Here is a 20,633-nt window from a genome sequence, read left to right as displayed (position 1 = left end):
ACCCCACAAAACTCCAACTAAAAATGTGCAGAGATATGAATAGCCATTTTTCCAAAGACATACATATGGCCAATAGGTACATGAAAAGGTACTCAACATTATTAATCATTAGGGAAATGCAAACCAAAATGAAGAGGTATCATCTCACATCTGCTGGATGGCTCTCATCAAAAAGACAACAAATAACAAGTGTTGGGAAGAATATGGAGGAAAGGGGAACATGTGCACCATTGGTGGGAGTGTAAATTGGTGCAGCCACTATAGAAAACATTACAGAGGTTCCTCAAAATATTTAAAATAGAACTACCATGTGATCCAGCAATTTCATTTCTGGATATTTAGCTGAAAAAAAAAAAAAAAAAAACACCTGAAACATGAAAGGACAACTGCATCTTCATTGCAATATTGTTTATAATAGCCAAAATATGGAAACAACGTAAGTGTTCATTGATAGACACATAGATAAAGAAAATGTGATATGTATATAAACATACATAATAATGGAGAATTATTCAGCCACAAGAAAAAGGAAAATGCCATTTGTGACAACATGGTTAGATCTTGAGGTCAATATGCTGAGACAGGTCAGTCAGAGAGACAAACACCTTATGAAATCACGTATATACATGGAATCTAAACAGTGAAAACCAAGCACAGAGACAGAGAAAACAGAATAGTAATAGCTAGTATGCTAAGAGCCAGGGGTGGAGGGTGAGTAAAATGAGTGAAAGGGAATAAATTCCAGTTATTAAATAAAAAAGTCATGAGGATGCCACATACAGCATCGTGACCATCTGAAAGTTGCTAAAGAATAGATCTTAAAAGTTCTCACAAAATAAAAAACTTTTCATTACTATGTATTGTGACAGATTTAACGACTTACTGTGGTGATCATTTTTCAATATATGCAAAGACTGAACTACTATTTGGTACAGCTAAGACCCATGTAATGTTATATGCCAATAATACTTCAAAATAAAAAAAAAATCAAACCAAATTTAGTGCAAGGAACTATGCCAATACAAGAAAATAGGATCTATAACCTTTGGTTTTACTAAATTAATCAGCTAGCATCCCATGTTTAAAATATCTAATATAATTTTTTAAATTCTCAGAAAAACTAAAGAAATATTCCCAAGTGGTTTGGATAACATTTAACACTGATGACTATAAACGTAATACAATTCTTGTTGATAGATTAAATTATATTACTAATTTTTTAAATGGGAATATCTATATCACAGCATTTATTTATCCTGAGAATATGCTACTTTGTCTTTAAGCTTGAGCAGAGCTTTCTTCACTTCCTTGTTCCTCAGGGTGTACACCACGGGGTTCAGAAGGGGTGTCAGCACAGTGTAGAACACGGCCACAACCCCGTCCACAGCAGCCTTGGAGCCCGGCCTCAGGTAGATGAAAACACAGGGAACAAAGAAGCAAAGGACCACAATGCAGTGGGAGGCACAGGTCTGAAAGGCTCTATGTCTGCCCTCTGAGGTGCGGATCTTCAGGATGGAACAGACGATAGACACATAGGACAGCACAATCAGGAGAAAGCAACCCGAGGCCACCACCCCAATGTTGATAAAGATCACCATCTCAACTGCAGAAGTGTCCGCACAGGCCAGTTTGAGGATGGGGGGTGCATCACAGAAGTAGTGCTGGATCCGGCTGGGTCCACAGTAGGGCAGCCGGAAGGTCAGTGTGGTCTGGACAGCAGAGTGCAGAGCGCCACTGAGCCACGTGGTTGTGGCCAAGAGGGCACAGGTTCTCCCCCTCATCAGGCCAGAGTACCTGAGCGGGTGGCTGATGGCCAGGTAGCGGTCATAGGACATGACCGTGTAGAGGAAACACTCGGTGCTGCCCAGGAAGTGGAAGGAGTAGAGCTGGGCCACGCAGCTGTGAAAGGAGAGAGCCCCGCCTGCGGGGGACACCAGGCTCATCAGCACTTTGGGCACAGTGACCGTGGAGAACCACATGTCGATGAAGGACAGGTTGGTCAGGAAGAAGTACATGGGGGTGTGGAGGTGGGGGTCCACCGTGATCACCAGCAGGATGAGGAGGTTCCCCAGCACAGAGAGGACGTAAATCAGCAGGAAGGTTGCAAAGAGGAGTGTGTCCAGCTGTGGTGGGTGGGGAAGGCCGGCTAGGATAAACGTTGTCACTAGGCTCTTGTTTGTCATTTCTCCATGCTTTTGGTCCCTTTCCCTATGAGAATATCAACAGCACCCAGCATTGAATTGAGAACTAAGAACCCGTTCACTGTATAGAAACTGCATCATACATGGTACGTAATCCTAGAGTGACACCCAACTTTGCTTATTACAAAACTTCTCTGAAAAAGGTGATAGAATGTCTCATCTTTTTCTCTTCTCTCTCTCACCACACAGAGGCACACAAAAGAGGTACAGCAAAAATGAAAGAGTGCTTCATCTCTGTTCTAGGACCCAACTAGTCAAAGGATAGAGAATGAAACTAACACAGCTAGAATGGTGGGAGCTTAACTTGATTTAGTTTCTTGGGGAATAGGATTACCCTTGGGTCTCCAGGTTCCTCTGAATGAACAGAAAAACAACAGAAATGGACAAATGAAAAATTTTTAATAAGCACACATATATTCCCCTATGTGTTTGTTATTTGAACCTCCTGAGAAAAATTCATGTCTTTCTGGAGCTAGTAGTTATATCTAAGAGGAAAGAAGGACTCAGTTACCCTACTCCCTCATCAGTGATATAAATGAATTCATATAACTGTTTATTCTCAACTTAAAATTGCCCAGAACCCATAAATGGTCATCATATTTGTACTATCCATCTCAGATCTCATTCTCTCTTCCATCATGTTTTAAGGTGACTTAGTAAATTTCTAATGTTTTGTTACAGCTGAATTTAGATTTAACTGCGGTAGTCTTTATTATACTTGTTTAGGTAACAATATTTTAAAAAAATAAACAAAAGAAAGTAATCATAAAAAATGATACATTGAACTAAATTCATGCATTTTAAGGTACAAATTTTGCAGCTAATTTTATTTGATCATATGTAATAAAGCTAAATCTTAATAACCAAACTATAAGAAGATAAAACCAAACAGTTAGGAACTTGAACCAATTCCCTAAATATTGCTTCAGTTCATGAGATAATGACAACCATAATCCCTAATTATGTGGAAACCAATAACATCCCTATGTCATATCTAAAATAAAAATACACAGCATAAATTGACACAACATTGTAAATCAACTATACTTTAATAAAAAATATGAAAAATAAATTCTGAATGAAGCAAAGATTTAACGAAAGAGGGAAAAACTCAAAACAGGAATATAATGTATAAATAAAACCTGAGATTCTACGGAAAACCTCCATAATGACTTTTGATATCTGGTACTGCAAATCATGTAGTCTTTACTTCTCTAGATTATTTTGGCCATTTTGGGGATCTACTCCATTTAAACATACATCACAGGGTCCACATGTCTACAGAATAAAATGCTGAGATTAGACTTAGAATTGCATTGAGTCTATAAGCACTTTGAAGAGAACTGCCATCTTTGAAGTACTGTCTTCCAAGCCAATGAATAACAAAATCCTCCATTTCTTCAACAAGTTTTATGTATCTCTCAGAAATGATTTGTAATATCTATTGTTGTGATTTACATATTTTTATTTACATTCATATCCAGATCAAGGTTTCTCAACCTCAGCACTACTGACATTTGAGGAAAGATAAATCTTGTGGGGAACTGTCCTGGGCCTTAAGAGATTTTTGGCAGCATCCATAACTTCCAGCCACTAAATGACAGTTCCTAAGACAATTAACAATTTCTACAGACATTTTCAAATGACAGTTAAGAGCCACAGATCTAGATATTTAATACAAATTTATTTTATATTTTGAAACTAAACATTCATAAACAAATGGGCACAAATTTTAAGTGCATAAGCCATTTGTACATGTTTGTAGAGCAAATATTCTCATTGCTATATACACCACAATTTATTTTTCATTCATCTGTTAATTGGCATTTGAATGGTTTGCACTTTTTGCCTGTTAAAAATAGTGCTGCAAAAAAAAATAGACTATATATATTGTGTGTTTGTACACAAAATTTTCTTTGGCAAATCTCTATTATAATATATTATATGTCTTCATTCTGGATACACATTTGCGCTTGTTTACACTCAGGTACATTTCTATTAGATATATAGCTAGGACTGGAATTGCTGAGTCACAGGGAATTTTTATGATCAGTTTTACTAAATTCTGCTGCACAGTTTTACCAGTACCAGTTTATTCTCCCAGTAGCAGTGCCTGAAATTTCCTCTTGTTTCACATATGACCATCATTTGGCATCATCTGCCTTTTTCACTTTGGCCCTTTTAATGGGTGTGAAGTAATATCTTATTGTGGTATAATTTGTATCTTCCTGATGAAAAATGAAGCTGAACATCTTTTTTTTTTTTTTTTTTTGTCTTTTTTGCTATTTCTTTGGGCCGCTCCTGCGGCATATGGAGGTTCCCAGGCTAGGGGTCGAATCGGAGCTGCAGCCCCCGGCCTACGCCAGAGCCATAGCAACATGGGATCCAAGCCGCGTCTGCAACTTACACCACACCTCACGGCAACGCCGGATCGTTAACCCACTGAGCAAGGCCAGGGACCAAACCCACGACCTCATGGTTCCTAGTCAGATTCGTTAACCACTGCGCCACAACGGGAACTCCTGAACATCTTTTAATTATTTGATTCATTGGATGCTACGTCAATGTTATCCTTTTGAAATTTCAATACTATTTTTCATTCTTAAATTTATCATTTCTGTTATTATAAACTAAATTAAGAGAGTGAAAGGCAAGCTGCAGAGTGGGAGATATTTGCAATAAATTATGACTGCAAGTCAATAAAAAAAAAATAGATAGACCCTCTCAAATTGGAAAATTCGGCAAAGAATATGGACCAGCAATTCACAGTAAATTAAAATAGCCCTGAAAAAGTTGCTTAAACTCATGCTTTTCTCAAACTCATGCAGGTTCTCAAATAGTGAAAACATCTATTGATGGCTTGCATGAAGGAAAAGGCTTTATCTCATGTATTTTTGGTATAAATATGAGTAGTTACAGCACTTTCTTTGGGAAAACAATTTGGCAACAGTTATAGAAAAAATATATATATATATATTTTGTCTTTTTGCCTTTTCTAGGGCCACTTCCTGAGGTTTATGGAGGTTCCCAGGCTGGGGTCTAATCGGAGCTGTAGATGCCGGCCTATGGCAGAGCCACAGTGGAATCTGAGCCGTGTCTGCAACCGACACCACAGCTCATGTCTATGCTGGATCCTTAACCCACTGAGCAAGGCCAGGGATCGACCCCGCAACCTCATGGTTCCTAGTCAGATTCGTTAACCACTGGGACACGACGGGAACTCTGAAAATATATATACATATATGTTCTTAAATCGATTAATCCCACTCCAGGAATCTATCTCATAAAAATAAAAGTGCCAGTACTGAGTATTTATTCAAATATGTCTTAATACATAGTCTGGAGTTGTAAAACAACTGAAAAAGAAATTCCTAAAGAGGAATAGTTGAATAAATCATGTCACTGTTATATCATGAAATATTCAGCAGCTATTAAATAACTGAATTGTAACCACACCAGTTAACCTTGGTGGGGTGGTTCATGAGACTTTGAATGGGAGGATCCAGAACCGTGATGCAAAGAAGTATGGCTATTATTGTGCCATTTTGTAAAGCAAACAGTAACAATGTATACATTATAGGGGCATAGAGTAGGGAATGAAAGGAGGGAAAATCACATTATTAATCATAGGTTGAGGAGTAGTGGTGATAAAAAATAGGCCAATTTTTTTAAAGATGAAAATAATAATATGGCATGTATGATATAATCTAATTACTTTATAACTATAGGCATATGTATGTATAAAGAAACCAGAAAATAAAAGAACTGAATATTGATTGACCTACTGATCTATAGGGATGCCCATGACATATATTTAAGTGAAAAAAAAAAGCAGGCTAAAAAATGGTATATTTCAGTTAAAACATAACCCCTACATGCACACATCCACATAAAAAGAAACTCAAAAAAGCCAAAGAACTAGATTTGTAAAAAGAACAGGAAACAAGAGAACCAGGTAGAAATTACTGCAAAATCATGCCTAGTAAATATCACATGAGGATCCACAGCTGTCTCCATGCACTCTCAGCTCCACAAAGGGTCCACCTTCAACACAAAAATAAACCCCCAAGAGCACAGGTGGTGGGTTATCAGCCTTGTCTTTCAAAATGCTGTGTTGCCAGTGCTGTCACTGTCATCATCTGAATTCATTTATTCTCCCCTGTATGTGCTTGTTATTGCTGCTTGCTTCCAATCCAAAGTCTAGGTCCATATACCTTATTGGTGAAGCCTAGATTCCCAAATCCATGTTCCATATTTTCTGTAATAAATGGGAAGGCATCTGGCATTTTGATTTCCATATCAGAAGGCAGTTTGACTTCCAGGGAAAGTCATTATACAGGCAAACTATATGAACAAATAAGTACACCAGTAAACACCCATGACAGTCCATCACACTGACCACATACCAGTTGTAGATATCCTTACCCTCATGTTTACACACGTGCAACATCAGCACCTAATTCAATGCAAGTTTTTTTCCTCATGCCAATCTTTTCAGAAAAGGCGTCATTCTAAGATATCACCATGTATTTCATCCAGATCCAAATCTGGAATCTCTAAGTGATATCAATTCCATCTCTGGTTTTGAGGTAATCTAACTCTACATTGTGTGATGTATGGACACAGTCATAAAGTTATCATAAATCCATCTTATACTTAAGAATGGAGTGAACAGAGGTGAGGAAATCATAACATGTAAATATATACACTGAAGCAATACAGAAAATACGCATAAGGTGTACAATACTAATTCTGCAAATAGTTAGGAGGTAACAGTTAATGTTAATGACTCTGTCATCTTCAACACTTTTTCTCATCAGGAAACTCAGCATGTCAGTGTTGCCAAGTAGGGTGAATGAAGCCATTACTTCTGCAAAACACAAACGTGTTTTGATCTTGCCAAATTAGGTCTCAGTCATTCACTATTTTTACTTCTAGATATAGTTATACATAGAGGCATTCCATGGAATTATCTAGATTCACTGGGAAAGGAAGAGGACAAAGTAGAAAACCATTGCCTTATATTTAATATAAGTATTTTTCAGTAGGGAGCACAAGTATTGTTCAGTAATTCTACAATTTTGTGTTTAAATGACAGGCCAGATATTTCTCATTATGCAATGTGCCAAGACAATGACATATTGGAGAGCCCCTCTATGTGAAAGTAGGAATGTCATGGGAAATCATGGCCTTCCTTCTATACCCGTGTCTCCTATAAGTCCTTGAATTATTTATTTGGTGCTTCACGAGTAAAATGAAATAAAAGAACCTTCAACACAGTACAAATGGACATTCTTAAACATTATCCAAATGGAACCAGATTTTGTGGACTAGCTGAACTCACTCCAAGGCAATCAGATAACTAGAAATGTCACTGAGGTGACATTTGTTACTCCTACAATATGGTACATATATAAATTTGCAAGGCATCTGGGCTATCTTCTATTTCCCACTCACCAAATCCTGTCAGCATAATGTTACTAATATAGTCAACCAACATACTATCCTGTGAGTTTCTAAGTGGACAAATCACTCCAGATGTAACTGTTACACAAAAAACATAATTCAAAAGAGGACCTGTCACAGAGGTGATAAAAACTTAGTTTTGAAAACACAAATGGAAGCTGTATTGAAGAGTTTTTCTTTAAAAGGCACAAAAAGTATAAAGAGAGGGGAGAGTCCAAGATGATGGAGTAGGAACACCCTACTCCATCACCTTCTCTCATGGGCACACCAAAATTACAACTATATACAGAGCTACTATTGATTAGAATAACCCAAAGACTAGCAGAAAAGATTTTCCACAACTAAAGATATAAAGAAGGAACCACAACAAGATGTTTAGGAGGGGCACAGACCCATACACCTGGACAGGAAACCCACAGATGTATGTATAATCATAATTGCAGAGATTCTCCCCACGGAGCAACAGGTTCCAGTCCTACATCAGGTTCCATAGTCCAGGGGTCTTGCACTAGGACGATGAGTACTCAGAAATTCTGGCTTTGAAGATCAGTGGGACTTGCTTTCTGGAGAACTAGAGAGCTATAGGAAATAGAGATTCCACTCTTAAAGGGCACATGCTAAATCTCACATGCCCTGTGACCCAAGGCAAAGGAGTAACTTGAAAGGAACCTGAGGACCCACTTGCTGATTTTGGAGTGCAACTGATACCAGTTCCAGGTATCACCACAAGACCCAAAGCCAGCTTCCCTGGCACCTGGATTCACCTACCACTAAGTATGCAACACAAGCTCCAGGACCACCCAGGCACCAGAACCAGCCACCTCATGAACTAGCCTACCCGCCAGCAGCCAGCAGCCTTTTACAAGGTAGGGTCTGGCAACCAGCTGGGCCAGAGGTCAGCGATGTCTACCAGACCACCCATAGTAGTAAGCCTGTCATAATAGAAAAATCCGGAACAACAAAAGACCCAAATCGCCAAAGCAATCCTGAGAAACAAAAACCAAGCAGGAGGCATAACTCTCCCAGACTTCAAGAAATACTACAAAGCCACAGTCATCAAAACAGTGTGGTACTGGTATCAGAACAGACAGACAGACCAATGGAACAGGATAGAGAACCCGGAAATAAACCCTGACACCTATGGTCAATTAATCTTTGACAAGGGAGGCAAGAACATAAAATGGGAAAAAGAAAGTCTATTCAGCAAGCATTGCTGGGAAACCTGGACAGCTGCATGCAAAGCAATGAAACTAGAACACACCCTCACACCATGCACAAAAATAAACGCAAAATGGCTGAAAGACTTAAATATACGACAGGACACCATCAAACTCCTAGAAGAAAACATAGGCAAAACACTCTCTGACATCAACATTATGAATATTTTCTCAGGTCAGTCTCCCAAAGCAATAGAAACTAGAGCAAAAATAAACCCATGGGACCTCATCAAACTGAAAAGCTTTTGCACAGCAAAGGAAACCCAAAAGAAAACAAAAAGACAACTTTCAGAATGGGAGAAAACAGTTTCAAATGATGCAACGGACAAGGGCTTAATCTCTAGAATATATAAACAACTTATACAACCCAACAGCAAAAAAGCCAATCAATCAATGGAAAAATGGGCAAAAGACCTGAATAGACATTTCTCCAAAGAAGATACACACATGGCCAGCAAACACATGAAAAAATGCTTAACGTCGTTGATTATAAGAGAAATGCAAATCAAAACTACCATGAGATACCACCTCACACCAGTCAGAATGGCCATCATTAATAAATCCACAAATAACAAGTGCTGGAGGGGCTGTGGAGAAAAGGGAACCCTCCTGCACTGTTGGTGGGAATGTAAACTGGTTCAGCCACTATGGAGAACAGTTTGGAGATACCTTAGAAATCTATACATAGAACTTCCATATGTGCCGCATCCCACTCTTGGGCATCTATCCGGACAAAACTCTACTTAAAAGAGACACGTGCACCCACATGTTCATTGCAGCACTATTCACAATAGCCAGGACATGGAAACAACCCAAATGTCCATCGACAGATGATTGGATTCGGAAGAAGTGGTATATATACACAATGGAATACTACTCAGCCATAAAAAAAGAATGAAATAATGCCATTTGCAGCAACATGGATGGAACTAGAGACTCTCATCCTGAGTGAAATGAGCCAGAAAGACAAAATTACTGAATCAATTTTATTACTGGCTATTGATCTGTTCATATTTTCTATTTCTTCCTGGTTCAGTCTTGGAAATCATAGATTTCTAGGAATTTATCCATTTCCTCTAGGTTGTCCATTTTTTTACCATCAAATACCATATGATATCACTTGTAACTGGAATGTAATATCCAGCACAAATGAACATCTCCTCAGAAAAGAAAATCATGGACTTGGAGAAGAGACTTGTGGCTGCCTGATGGGAGGGGGAGGGAGTGGGAGGGATCGGGAGCTTGGGCTTATCAGACACAACATAGAATAGATTTACAAGGAGATCCTGCTGAATAGCATTGAGAACTTTGTCTAGATACTCATGTTGCAACAGAAGAAAGGGTGGGGGAAAAAATGTAATTGTAATGTATACATGTAAGGATAACCTGACCCCCTTGCTGTACAGTGGGAAAATAAAAAAATTATAAAAAAAAAAAGAAAAATCCAAGCATCCAACCTAGGGAACACCACAGAGCATATATATCTGGTGGTGAGAAGTAAGTGTGCTGCTGGGACACACAGGACATCTCCTAGAAAAGGCCACTTCTCCAAGGTCAAGAAACCAATTTACCAAACACATAGAAATAGAAACAAGGCAAGATGAGGCAACAGAGAAGTATGTTCCAAATGAAGGAACAAGATAAAAACCTGGAAGAAGGACTACATGAATTGGAGCTACCTGATAGCTAAAGGTAATTATTAAAGATATTAAAATAACATGGGAGAAGATTAAATGAACAGAGTGATAAGTTAGCAGTTAAAAAAAAAGTTAGAAAATAAAAAGAAAAACCAAACAGGGATGAATAATACAGTAACTGAAATGAAAATTACACAAGAAGGAATCAACAGTAGGTTAAGTGATACAGAGGAAAGGGCCAGTGAGCTGGAAGACAGAATAGTGCAAATCAGTGAAGCTGAACAAAAAACTTCTGAAAGACAAAACAAAAACACAACTACCCAAAATCTATGGGATGTAGCAAAAGCCATTCTAAGAGGGAAGTTAACAGCAATACAAGCCTACTTTAGGAGACAAAAAAATCTCAGATAAACATCCTAACCTTATATCTAAAGGAACTAGAAAAAAGAAGAACAGGAGTTCCCGTCGTGGCTCAGTGGTTAACAAATCTGACCAGGAACCATGAGGTTGCGGGTTTGATCCCTGGCCTTGCTCAGTGGGTTAAGGATCCAGCGTAGCCATGAGCTGTGGTGTAGGTCACAGAAGTGGCTTGGATCCTGCATTGCTGTGGCTCTGGCATAGGACAGTGGCTACAGCTCCTATTAGACTCCTAGCCTGGGAACCTCCATATGCTGCAGGAGTGGCCCTAGAAAAGGCAAAAAGACAAAAAAAAAAAAAAAAAAAAGAAAGAAAGAAAAGACAAAAAAAGAAAAAGAAAAAGAAAAGAGAACAAATAAAACCCCAAAGTAGTAGAAGGAAAGAAAGATCAGAGCAAAAATAAGTTAAATAGGGACTGAGAAAAACAACAGAAAATATCAATGAAACTAAGACCTGGTTCAAAGCTGATAAATGTCTAGATAGTCTCATGAAAAAAAAAAGACAAATAAAATAATAAAATCAGAAATGAAAAAGGAAATGTTATAACCAACACTAACCAACATGAAATACAAGGAATTTATAAGAAATTACTGTAAACAAATCTATTTAAAAAAATGGACAACCTAGAGGAAATGGATAAATTCCTAGAAATCTATGATTTCCAAGACTGAACCAGGAAGAAATAGAAAATATGAACAGATCAATAGCCAGTAATAAAATTGATTCAGTAATTTTAAAAAACTCCCAACAAACAAAAGTTCAGGAACAGTTGGCTTCACAAATGAATTCTACCAGACATTTAGAGAAGAGTTAACACCTGTCTTTCTCAAACTATTCCAAAAAAATTGCCAAGGAAGTAATGCTTCCAAACTCATTCTACAAAGCCAGCATTACCCTGCTACAAAAAACAAGGACATCACACAAAAAAGAAAATTACAGACCAATTATCACTAATGAACATAGATGCAAAAATCTTCAACAAAATATTAGTAAATAGAATTCAATAATACATTAAAAGAATTATACACCTTTATCATGTGGGGTTTATCCCAGGGATGCAAGTATGTTTCAATATCCATAGTAAGTGTGATACATCACATTAACAAGTTGAAGAATAAAATTCATTATTATCTCAACAGATGAAGAAAAAGCTTTTGACAAAATTCAACAACCATTTATGATAAAAAAAAAAACTCTCAACAAAATGGGTATAGAGGAGATATACCTCAACATAACAGAGGTCATATATAAGCCCATGTTAATATCATACTTAATAAAAGATAAAAGCATTTCCTCTAGGATCAGGAACAAGACAATTAGGTCCACTCTCTCACTTTTATTCAACATAGTATTAGAAATTCTAGCCACAGAAATCAGACAAGAAAAAGAAAAAAGAGGCATCCAAGTTAGAAAGAAGTAAAACTGTCACTGTTTGCAGATGACATGATACTATACATAGAAAATACTGAAGATGCTGTCAAAAAAAAAAAAACCTTCTAGAACTCATCAATTCAGTAAAGTTGCAGGATACAAAATTAATATATAGAAATGGTGCGGAGTTCCTGTTGTGGTGCAGTAGAAACGAATTCAAATAAGAACCATGAGGTTGTGGGTTCCATCCCTGGCCTCACTCGGTAGGTTAAGGATCTGGCGTTGCCATGAGCTGTGGTGTAGTTTGCAGATGTGGCTCGGATCTGATGTTGCTATGGCTGTGGCTGTGGCTGGCAGCTGTAGCTCCAACTAGACCCCTAGCCTAGAAACCTCCATATGCCGCAGGTGCATCCCTAAAAAGCGAAAAAGAAAGAAAGAAAGAAAAAGTCTTGCTATTCTATAATACTAACAATGAGCTATCAGAAAGAGAAATGAAGAAAATAATTCCATTTAAAATTACATCAAAAAATAAAATATTTAGAATAAATTTAAATTAAGAGGTCAAAGACCTGTACTTGGAAAACTATAAGGCACTAATAAAATCCATTGAAGACGATACAAACAAATGGATTGATATATGGTACTCATATATTGGCAGTGTTAATATTGTTAAAATGACCATATTCTCCAAGGCAATCTACAGATTCAATGCAATCCTATCAAAATGTCAACAGAATTTTTTTCAAAAATTAGAATAATTCTAAAACATGTATGGAAATACCTAAGATCCCAAATAGACAACACAATTCTGAGAAACAAGGACAAAGCTGGAGACATTATTCTTCTTCATTTCAAACCATACTATAATACTACAGTTATGAAAATAGAATGGGACTAGCACAAAAGCAGACACAGAGATAAATGAAACAGATTAGAGATCCCAGAAATGAATCCACACTTCTATGGGAAATTAATCTATTAATTACTGTGTGACTTCACTTGTATGTGGTACCTAAAAAGCAATACAAATGAATAAATATACAACAGAAAAAGTGTCATAGATACAGAGGACAAAATGGTAATAGCCAGAGGGGAGGAAGTTGGTGGGGAAAAGAAAGATATAGGTAACGGGAGATTAGGAGGTTAAAAACTTCCAATAACAAGATAAATGTGGAGTTCCCATCCTGACTCAGAGGAAACGAATCTGACTAATATCCATGAGGACGCATGTTCAATCCCTGGCCTTGCTCAGTGGGTTAAGGATCTGGCATTGCTGTGAGCTGTGGTGTTAAGTTGTAGATGCAGCTCAGATCCTGTGTTGCTGTGGCTGTGGTGTAGGCCAGTGGCTACAGCTCTGATTTGACCCCTAGCATGGGAATCTAACCTGGGAAACTCCATATGCTGTGGGCAGCCTTAAAAAGACCAAAAAAAAAAAAAAAGGATTAAATGTGCCATGACTATGAAATGTGCAGTGTGGAGAATATAGTCAATAATTATGTAATATATTTGTCTGGTGTCAGATGATAATGAGAAAGCGATACAGTGATTGTTTTGAAATGTGTAGACATATCCAAGCAATGTGATGTGCACCAGGAACTAACCCAGTGTTGTAGGTCAAATATACTTCAAAAACAAACAAAATCATAGAAAATGAGATTAGATCTGTGATTATCAGAGGCAGATGGTAGGGTAGGGGGTAATCAAATGAAGGTAATCAAAAAGTAGAATCTTCCACTTTCTAGATAAACAAGCACTACAGATGACATGCACAACATGATAAATAGAATTAACACTGCTCTCTCTATGTGACAAACGACGAGAGTTCTTAAGTAAATCCTGAGTTCTCATCACAAGTCAAAAAATGTTTTCCTTCTATTTTTGTAATTTTGTATGTACGTCAGATGATGGATGTTCACTAAACTTATTGTGGTAATCATTTCATGACAAATGTCAGTCAAATAATTATGCCTTAAACTTACACAGTGTTGTGTGTTAGTTATACTTCAATAAAACTGGAAGGAAAGAAGAGTAATCAAATGATTTTTAATTTAAAAATGCATACTAACGACTTAAGTAATTAAAGCATGTGAAAAGACAAATGTATTTTAACTACTATTTATCAGTCTATAGTTTGCCCAGCACTATTTCAGAACTACAAGTTATAGTTGATTCCATATAATATATCTGCATAGCCATGTGAGAGATTTTATCCACTAACAAAGCAATATGACCTTCCCACCTTTGGAAGCATCCATGTTCTCCATAGAACTCAGTTTTTCCAAGTGTAAAATTGGGGTGTGCTCTAGATCATTTCTCTAAAGGGCCATACGTTTTTGATGTTTAAGGGACTGCCATACTCCATCTAGCTTAGTCTCCTATTTGCATATAGAACAATCTAGACAGTGATGCCTGAAATAAAGTTGTCTACCCTAGTGCAATGTCCTAATAATTCACTCTTTCAATCTGAGTTAAATTCCCTTTTACAATAATTAACTTATGGCATCCATGTCTCATCTTTGTCATTGAAGTTCATTCAAATTCCATGTGTTTATGGAATAAGTAGACATAACAACATTATCTTCAATTTATAGATGAGCAAACTAAAACCCAGAGAAAGCAGGATTCTATGCAATAGGGACATTACATGTGACTACATAAATTTCCTGAATGGCTGTAGTTCACATTTGGCTGTTAACAAAGCCCACTGAAACTTACTTCCACACAATTGTCCCTGGAGGGTGAAGTAGAAGAGATGTCAGCCCCCTCTCCCCTCCCCATGGGACTGTAGGAAGGAAGAGCCTACTTGCCAGAAAGCAAGACTCCAGAGGTCAAAGCCTAGGGATATCGCTGCTAGTGCTTTCAAAAAGGCTGAAGAGAGAAGGGGCGAGCTCAGAAAACTGTACTGAAAGAGTGCAGTGACACCACCAAGGAGGGGCATGTCAGAAGAGGAGACCTGGAAACCTGCTGAGCTCAAAAAGGAGCCTCCACAAGAAACAGCAAAGAATAAGGAGCAGCCAAGGCAGGCAACGCACCTCACGGCGGATTCACATCCAGGTAGTGGCTGTCAGCAGAGAAGACTCCGGGAGGGAGATAGAGGTGTGGTGATGAAACTTTATTAAAGTTAAAGACATTGGGAACAGGGAAGACAGCCAGGATTTCCCCCTAGCGTTAATGCTTTACAAGTAAGTGTGCCGGGAGAGGAGGACCTTTACACTCTGCTCATAAAAGGCCAATTTACCACTCAGTTTTCTGACCCAGCTGAGTTTCAGGGTCCATTTAAGACCAAGTTTAGTACAGACAGGGTTTAAATGGCCAGATAAAGCTAGTATATGGTACTCATATTCTTTTCCCCACGACTGCTTGTGGAAACGGCTTCTCTTCCCATTAGACAGATGAGTATATCACATAATGAAAATACAATGTAGTACTGACTAAATTGTATACACCACATAACTGGAGCGGTTTTAGTTGTTAATGCGTAAACCAGGGGTATTCTTATGTCTTCCCGGGGGAAAAATGATTATTTCTGTGCAGAGAGAACAATACATTATAAAAAATGAATGATGACTGAGATGTCAAGGCAACAGGAAGATGAGAAATTTTTATACTACAGGAGAGAGTTGCGGCTAGGGGAAAAATTGATTTTCTGTATGTAAGAACAAAATTTATTATTTTTTAGAAGTTTTTAAAATTTTTTTATTATACTTGATTTACAATGTTCTGTCAATTTCTGCTGTACATCCAAGTGACCCAGATATATATATAAACATTTTTTTCTTTTTCTCACATTATCCTCCATCAAACAAAATTTAAAGTGTGAATTTTTACTGATGCAGAAGAGATTGCTATTTTTTTTTTAGATGAAAATCTGCCCCAATTCCTCCTTGCTCTGTCTCCATCTCTGTCTCTCTTTTACAAGTGAGAAACCAAGACTAGGCATATTAAGAAATCTGTTCAAAATAATATGGCTAGTAAGTAGTGACAGTCTCAGTATTGGAATTCTTAACGATTTCAGGTCCTAAGATTATAAAAACTAACCGATTATTATCCTAGATTAAGATTATAAAACCTAACTGATTATTATCCTAGATTAAGTGTCTAGATAATAAGGACATCCTGACAAGACAGAGAATAATACATTTATTCAATAAGAAATAAAAATCTTGGAGTTCCCGTCGTGGCGCAGTGGTTAACGAATCCGACTAGGAACCATGAGGTTGCGGGTTCGGTCCCTGCCCTTGCTCAGTGGGTTAACGATCCGGCGTTGCCGTGAGCTGTGGTGTAGGTCGCAGACGCGGCTTGGATCCCGCGTTGCTGTGCCTCTGGCGTAGGCCGGTGGCTACAGCTCCGATTAGACCCCTAGCCTGGGAACCTCCATATGCCGCGGGAGCGGCCCAAGAAATAGCAACAACAACAACAACAAAAGACAAAAGACAAAAAAAAAAAAAGGAAATAAAAATCTTATTTGTTTGTTTTTTTTTTTTTTTTTTTTTTTGGTCTTTTTGCCATTTCTTTGGGCTGCTCCCGCGGCATATGGAGGTTCCCAGGCTAGGGGTCGAATCGGAGCTGTAGCCACTGGCCTACGCCAGAGCCACAGCAACGCAGGATCTGAGCCGCGTCTGCAACCTACACCACAGCTCATGGCAACGCCGGATCCTTAACCCACTGAGCAAGGGCAGGGACCGAACCCGCAACCTCGTGGTTCCTAGTCAGATTCGTTAACCACCGCGCCAGGACGGGAACTCCAGAAATAAAAATTTTCTTGTGCAAGGTATGCTGTAACCTTGGGATGAAAATTAAAATGAGATAAAGTCCCTGTAGGAATTCACAGTCCAGTGGGGAAATCAGGCACACAAAGGGGTGAATTGCAACATGTTTAGTAATTCTACCATAGAATTGTGAATGAAGTACTGTGGAGGCTACAAAGAATGAGCGGCCATTTGGGGGAAAGGGGAGAAGGCTTTTACTTAGTAAATCACACACAAATGAGCTCTTAAAAGGGTAATAGAAATGTTTCAGGCATCAGTGTAACAGGGCCATTCCATATGAAAGGGACGAATGTCTAAGGAAATAGAAAAATGTTTGGCTACAGCACAAATTTGTAGGATAGAGCACAGAGAGAAGAAGCTAGGAAGTATGTGGACATCAGATTATGTGTCTCTGTTCCTATAGGTGGTGCCAGTACATATGGACTTTCCCCTGGGCACTGTGCTGCAATAAATAAATAATAAATAAATAAATAAATCAAGGAAGTGTCTAGGAAATCTCTAAGAATTTCTTCTGAAATTGCTTCCGAAGAGATTCTGTAGCTCCGTGATGAGAGATTACTTAGTTTCTCTGTGGTTTAGACCCTTATTTAGGGTGCCCACCTGTCTCAGTTTGCCCTGGACTCTCTTAGGTTGAACAAGGAAAATCTCATAACCCAGGAAATTGCTTAGTCCCCAAAGCACCTGTTTCCACTCACTGCTGAGTAGTCTCTGTGCCACTGAAGGAGACTGAGAGGAATAAAGTAATGGACACACAGGGATTCAGGATGTAGAAGAGCTAGAGAGCAGCCACTACTGAAACCTTAGTTCTTTTGCATAGTAGGAGTCTAGCATAAAAGCAAAATTCATTTCACATTTTCTAAAGACATCTAAGTGATTCTGAGTGGTCCCTGAATTTTCAAGAAGGTATCCCACCATTTTATATGTTTGCTTCCAGTTGGTCAACAGACTGTTAGAGGTAATATTGGTGGGGAAAAGGTGACACTGGGAAGGATACACCTTCCACAACCCCTCAGTGTCTGGAAGAGCTCTGGCATCGCTTGATCCACTTTTCTGCTTTCTTCCTCTCACTATGGCTGATGCCAGTCACCAGTAGTCCTGGGAGAAAAGGCTCTTTGTGATGCTGCTTCAAATTTGAAGGACTCAAATCTACTATTGGACAACTCACAGTAAGCCACATTCGCTTCAGACTTGAGACATAAACGCAATGCCTGAATTTGCCTAATGTAGAACCACGACACATAGCAGTTAGAAAATAATAGCTAATGTTATTGAGCGGCATTGTGCATTATGTGAATTTATTTAATCCTTACAACAACCCCAAAAAGTAGACACTATGATTGTTCCCATTTCTAAAAATAGGCAAAGAAAGGTTAAATGGCTTTTCCAAGATTGCCAATGAGTATAAGTAGAAGAACTAGGATTTTAAAAACAGGTCTGACTTCAGAGGCCATGCTATTGTGATATAATATATGCTACCTTACTGAATGGATATATGGACAGACAGATGGGTGGATGGATGGATGGAAAGATGGATGGCATTTATCCAGAACCATACAGAATAGATGCCCTGGGGCTCAAGATTTTGTATTGCTTCACTGAATGATTGAAAAATGGCTTGTGTATTTTTGAAATTTATGAAAATAGATATTTCTAGCATAATTTCAAAGATTCTGAATATTTTATGTTTGATATACAGTTCAGAGAGTACATTTTTAAAAATCTACACAGATTTTTATTTGGCATACTTACATTAAGAAATATAGTCCCAACTCTCATTAAATAAATAAGTTGTAACCTAATTCTCTAGTACATAGATCAGAGGTCAAACGGAAGGAAAGCCACAGCCATTTCTTCAATAGACTGGTTTAGGTTTTATATGATTGTTCTTCTTTCAGACATGAAAGTCTCTGTGTATGGTCTTTCCTTCACTTTCCTGAATTATATACATATAACCTGTGACATAGGTTCTAACCTTGGAGGGAACAATTGCTCTCTGGAACCAAGCAGAATCTCAGAATCAGAAGTTGGGGTGGGAAGTATGGGGAGAAAGAATGATTAAGAACAAGAGCTAGCACATGAGCAAGATCTCTGTTTATGAGATCCTTTTCTGTCCACATTTGGGAGGGACATAATATATATATTCCATGCCTAGAGAATTTAAAGGGCATTGAATTTTCCCTTTGGCTACTTCTTTTGGCAGATGTGAACAGAAAGGAAATGCAAAGTGGAAACCAGACTTCTGTGTCTCACTTCATTTTAGTGGGCCTGCACCACCCGCCACAGCTGGGAGTACCACTCTTCCTAGCCTTCTTCCTCATCTATGCCCTCACCATCTCTGGAAATGGGCTCATCATTCTCACTATCTTGGTGGACACCCAGCTCCACCGTCCCATGTACTGGTTCCTATGTCACCTCTCTTTCTTGGACATGACCATTTCTTCTGCCATTGTCCCCAAGATGCTAGCTGGCTTTCTTTTGGATAGTAGGATTATCTCCTTTGGGGGCTGTGTAATCCAACTTTTTTCTTTCCATTTCCTGGGCTGCACTGAATGCTTTCTTTACACACTCATGGCTTATGATCGTTTCCTGGCCATTTGCAAGCCTTTACATTACGCCACCATCATGACCCATAGTGTCTGTAACTACCTAGCCATTGGCACCTGGCTGGGAGGCACCCTCCACTCACTTTTCCAAACAAGCTTCGTATTCCGGCTGCCTTTCTGTGGTCCAAACCGGGTAGACAATTTCTTCTGTGACATTCCTGCCATGCTGCGTCTAGCCTGTGCTGACACCACCATCAATGAGTTGGTCACCTTTGTGGACATTGGATTCCTGGTCCTCACCTGCTTTGGGCTTATCCTCACTTCCTATGGCTACATAGTGGCAGCCATCCTGCAAATACGATCTGTCAATGGGCGCCGCAATGCCTTCTCTACCTGTGCCTCCCACCTTACTGTTGTCATTGTTTACTATGTGCCTTGCTCCTTCATTTACCTTCGTCCTGGCTCCCAGGAACCCCTGGATGGAATGGTAGCTGTCTTCTACACTGTCATCACTCCCTTGCTTAACCCCATCATCTACACACTCCGCAACAAAGAAATGAAGGCAGCACTGTGGAGGCTGGGAGGTCGCAAGGATGTGCAGCCTCACTGACATCATGCATTGCAAGCATGCAGGAGATACTAAAATCTGGGGCATCAGATAGGACATGAGATAATTGGGGAGATTAAAGGTAGAAAGCAAAAGAAGGATTCATGCAGAGAGTAGAAGACACCTAGGTACAGAGGTATCTTGGAGTAGAAGACTCCTAGGTACAGAGGTGTCTAGGTGTCCTAGGTACAGAGGGAACAGAAAGTTTCACATTGTAACTTACTCTCAAACATGATTTTCCAGGTTTCTTCATTTAAAACCAATGGAAATCAATCAACTTAACAAGAATGACACCTTGCAGGAAAGGTCTAAGATAAGTAAAGGATCCACATAAAATTCTCTTTCTCTGTGGCATCAGTCTACATGTATATTAATTGCTTCTGATCCTTGAGTTGATATCCATAT

At 38.7% G+C, this 20,633-nt stretch overlaps 2 protein-coding genes across 2 annotated transcripts; one reads left to right on the top strand and one right to left on the bottom strand.

Annotated features, from left to right (window-relative positions):
• On the bottom strand, positions 1,244-2,199 carry LOC100518267 (olfactory receptor 10G9). The gene has a single exon (XM_003130005.5). It carries the CDS (start codon positions 2,181-2,183, stop codon positions 1,248-1,250), a length of 936 nt encoding a protein of 311 aa, XP_003130053.3. The 5' UTR covers positions 2,184-2,199; the 3' UTR covers positions 1,244-1,247.
• LOC110262293 (olfactory receptor 10G6) lies at positions 19,242-20,231 on the top strand. Its single transcript, XM_021102701.1, has one exon. The coding sequence runs from the start codon at positions 19,296-19,298 to the stop codon at positions 20,229-20,231; it is 936 nt and encodes a 311-aa protein (XP_020958360.1). The 5' UTR covers positions 19,242-19,295.

This window comes from Sus scrofa, chromosome 9, assembly GCF_000003025.6.
Source record: "Sus scrofa isolate TJ Tabasco breed Duroc chromosome 9, Sscrofa11.1, whole genome shotgun sequence".
Taxonomy (NCBI): Eukaryota; Metazoa; Chordata; class Mammalia; order Artiodactyla; family Suidae; genus Sus; species Sus scrofa.
Note: the sequence above shows the minus strand (reverse complement) of the source record. Positions and strands in the feature narration are given on the sequence as shown.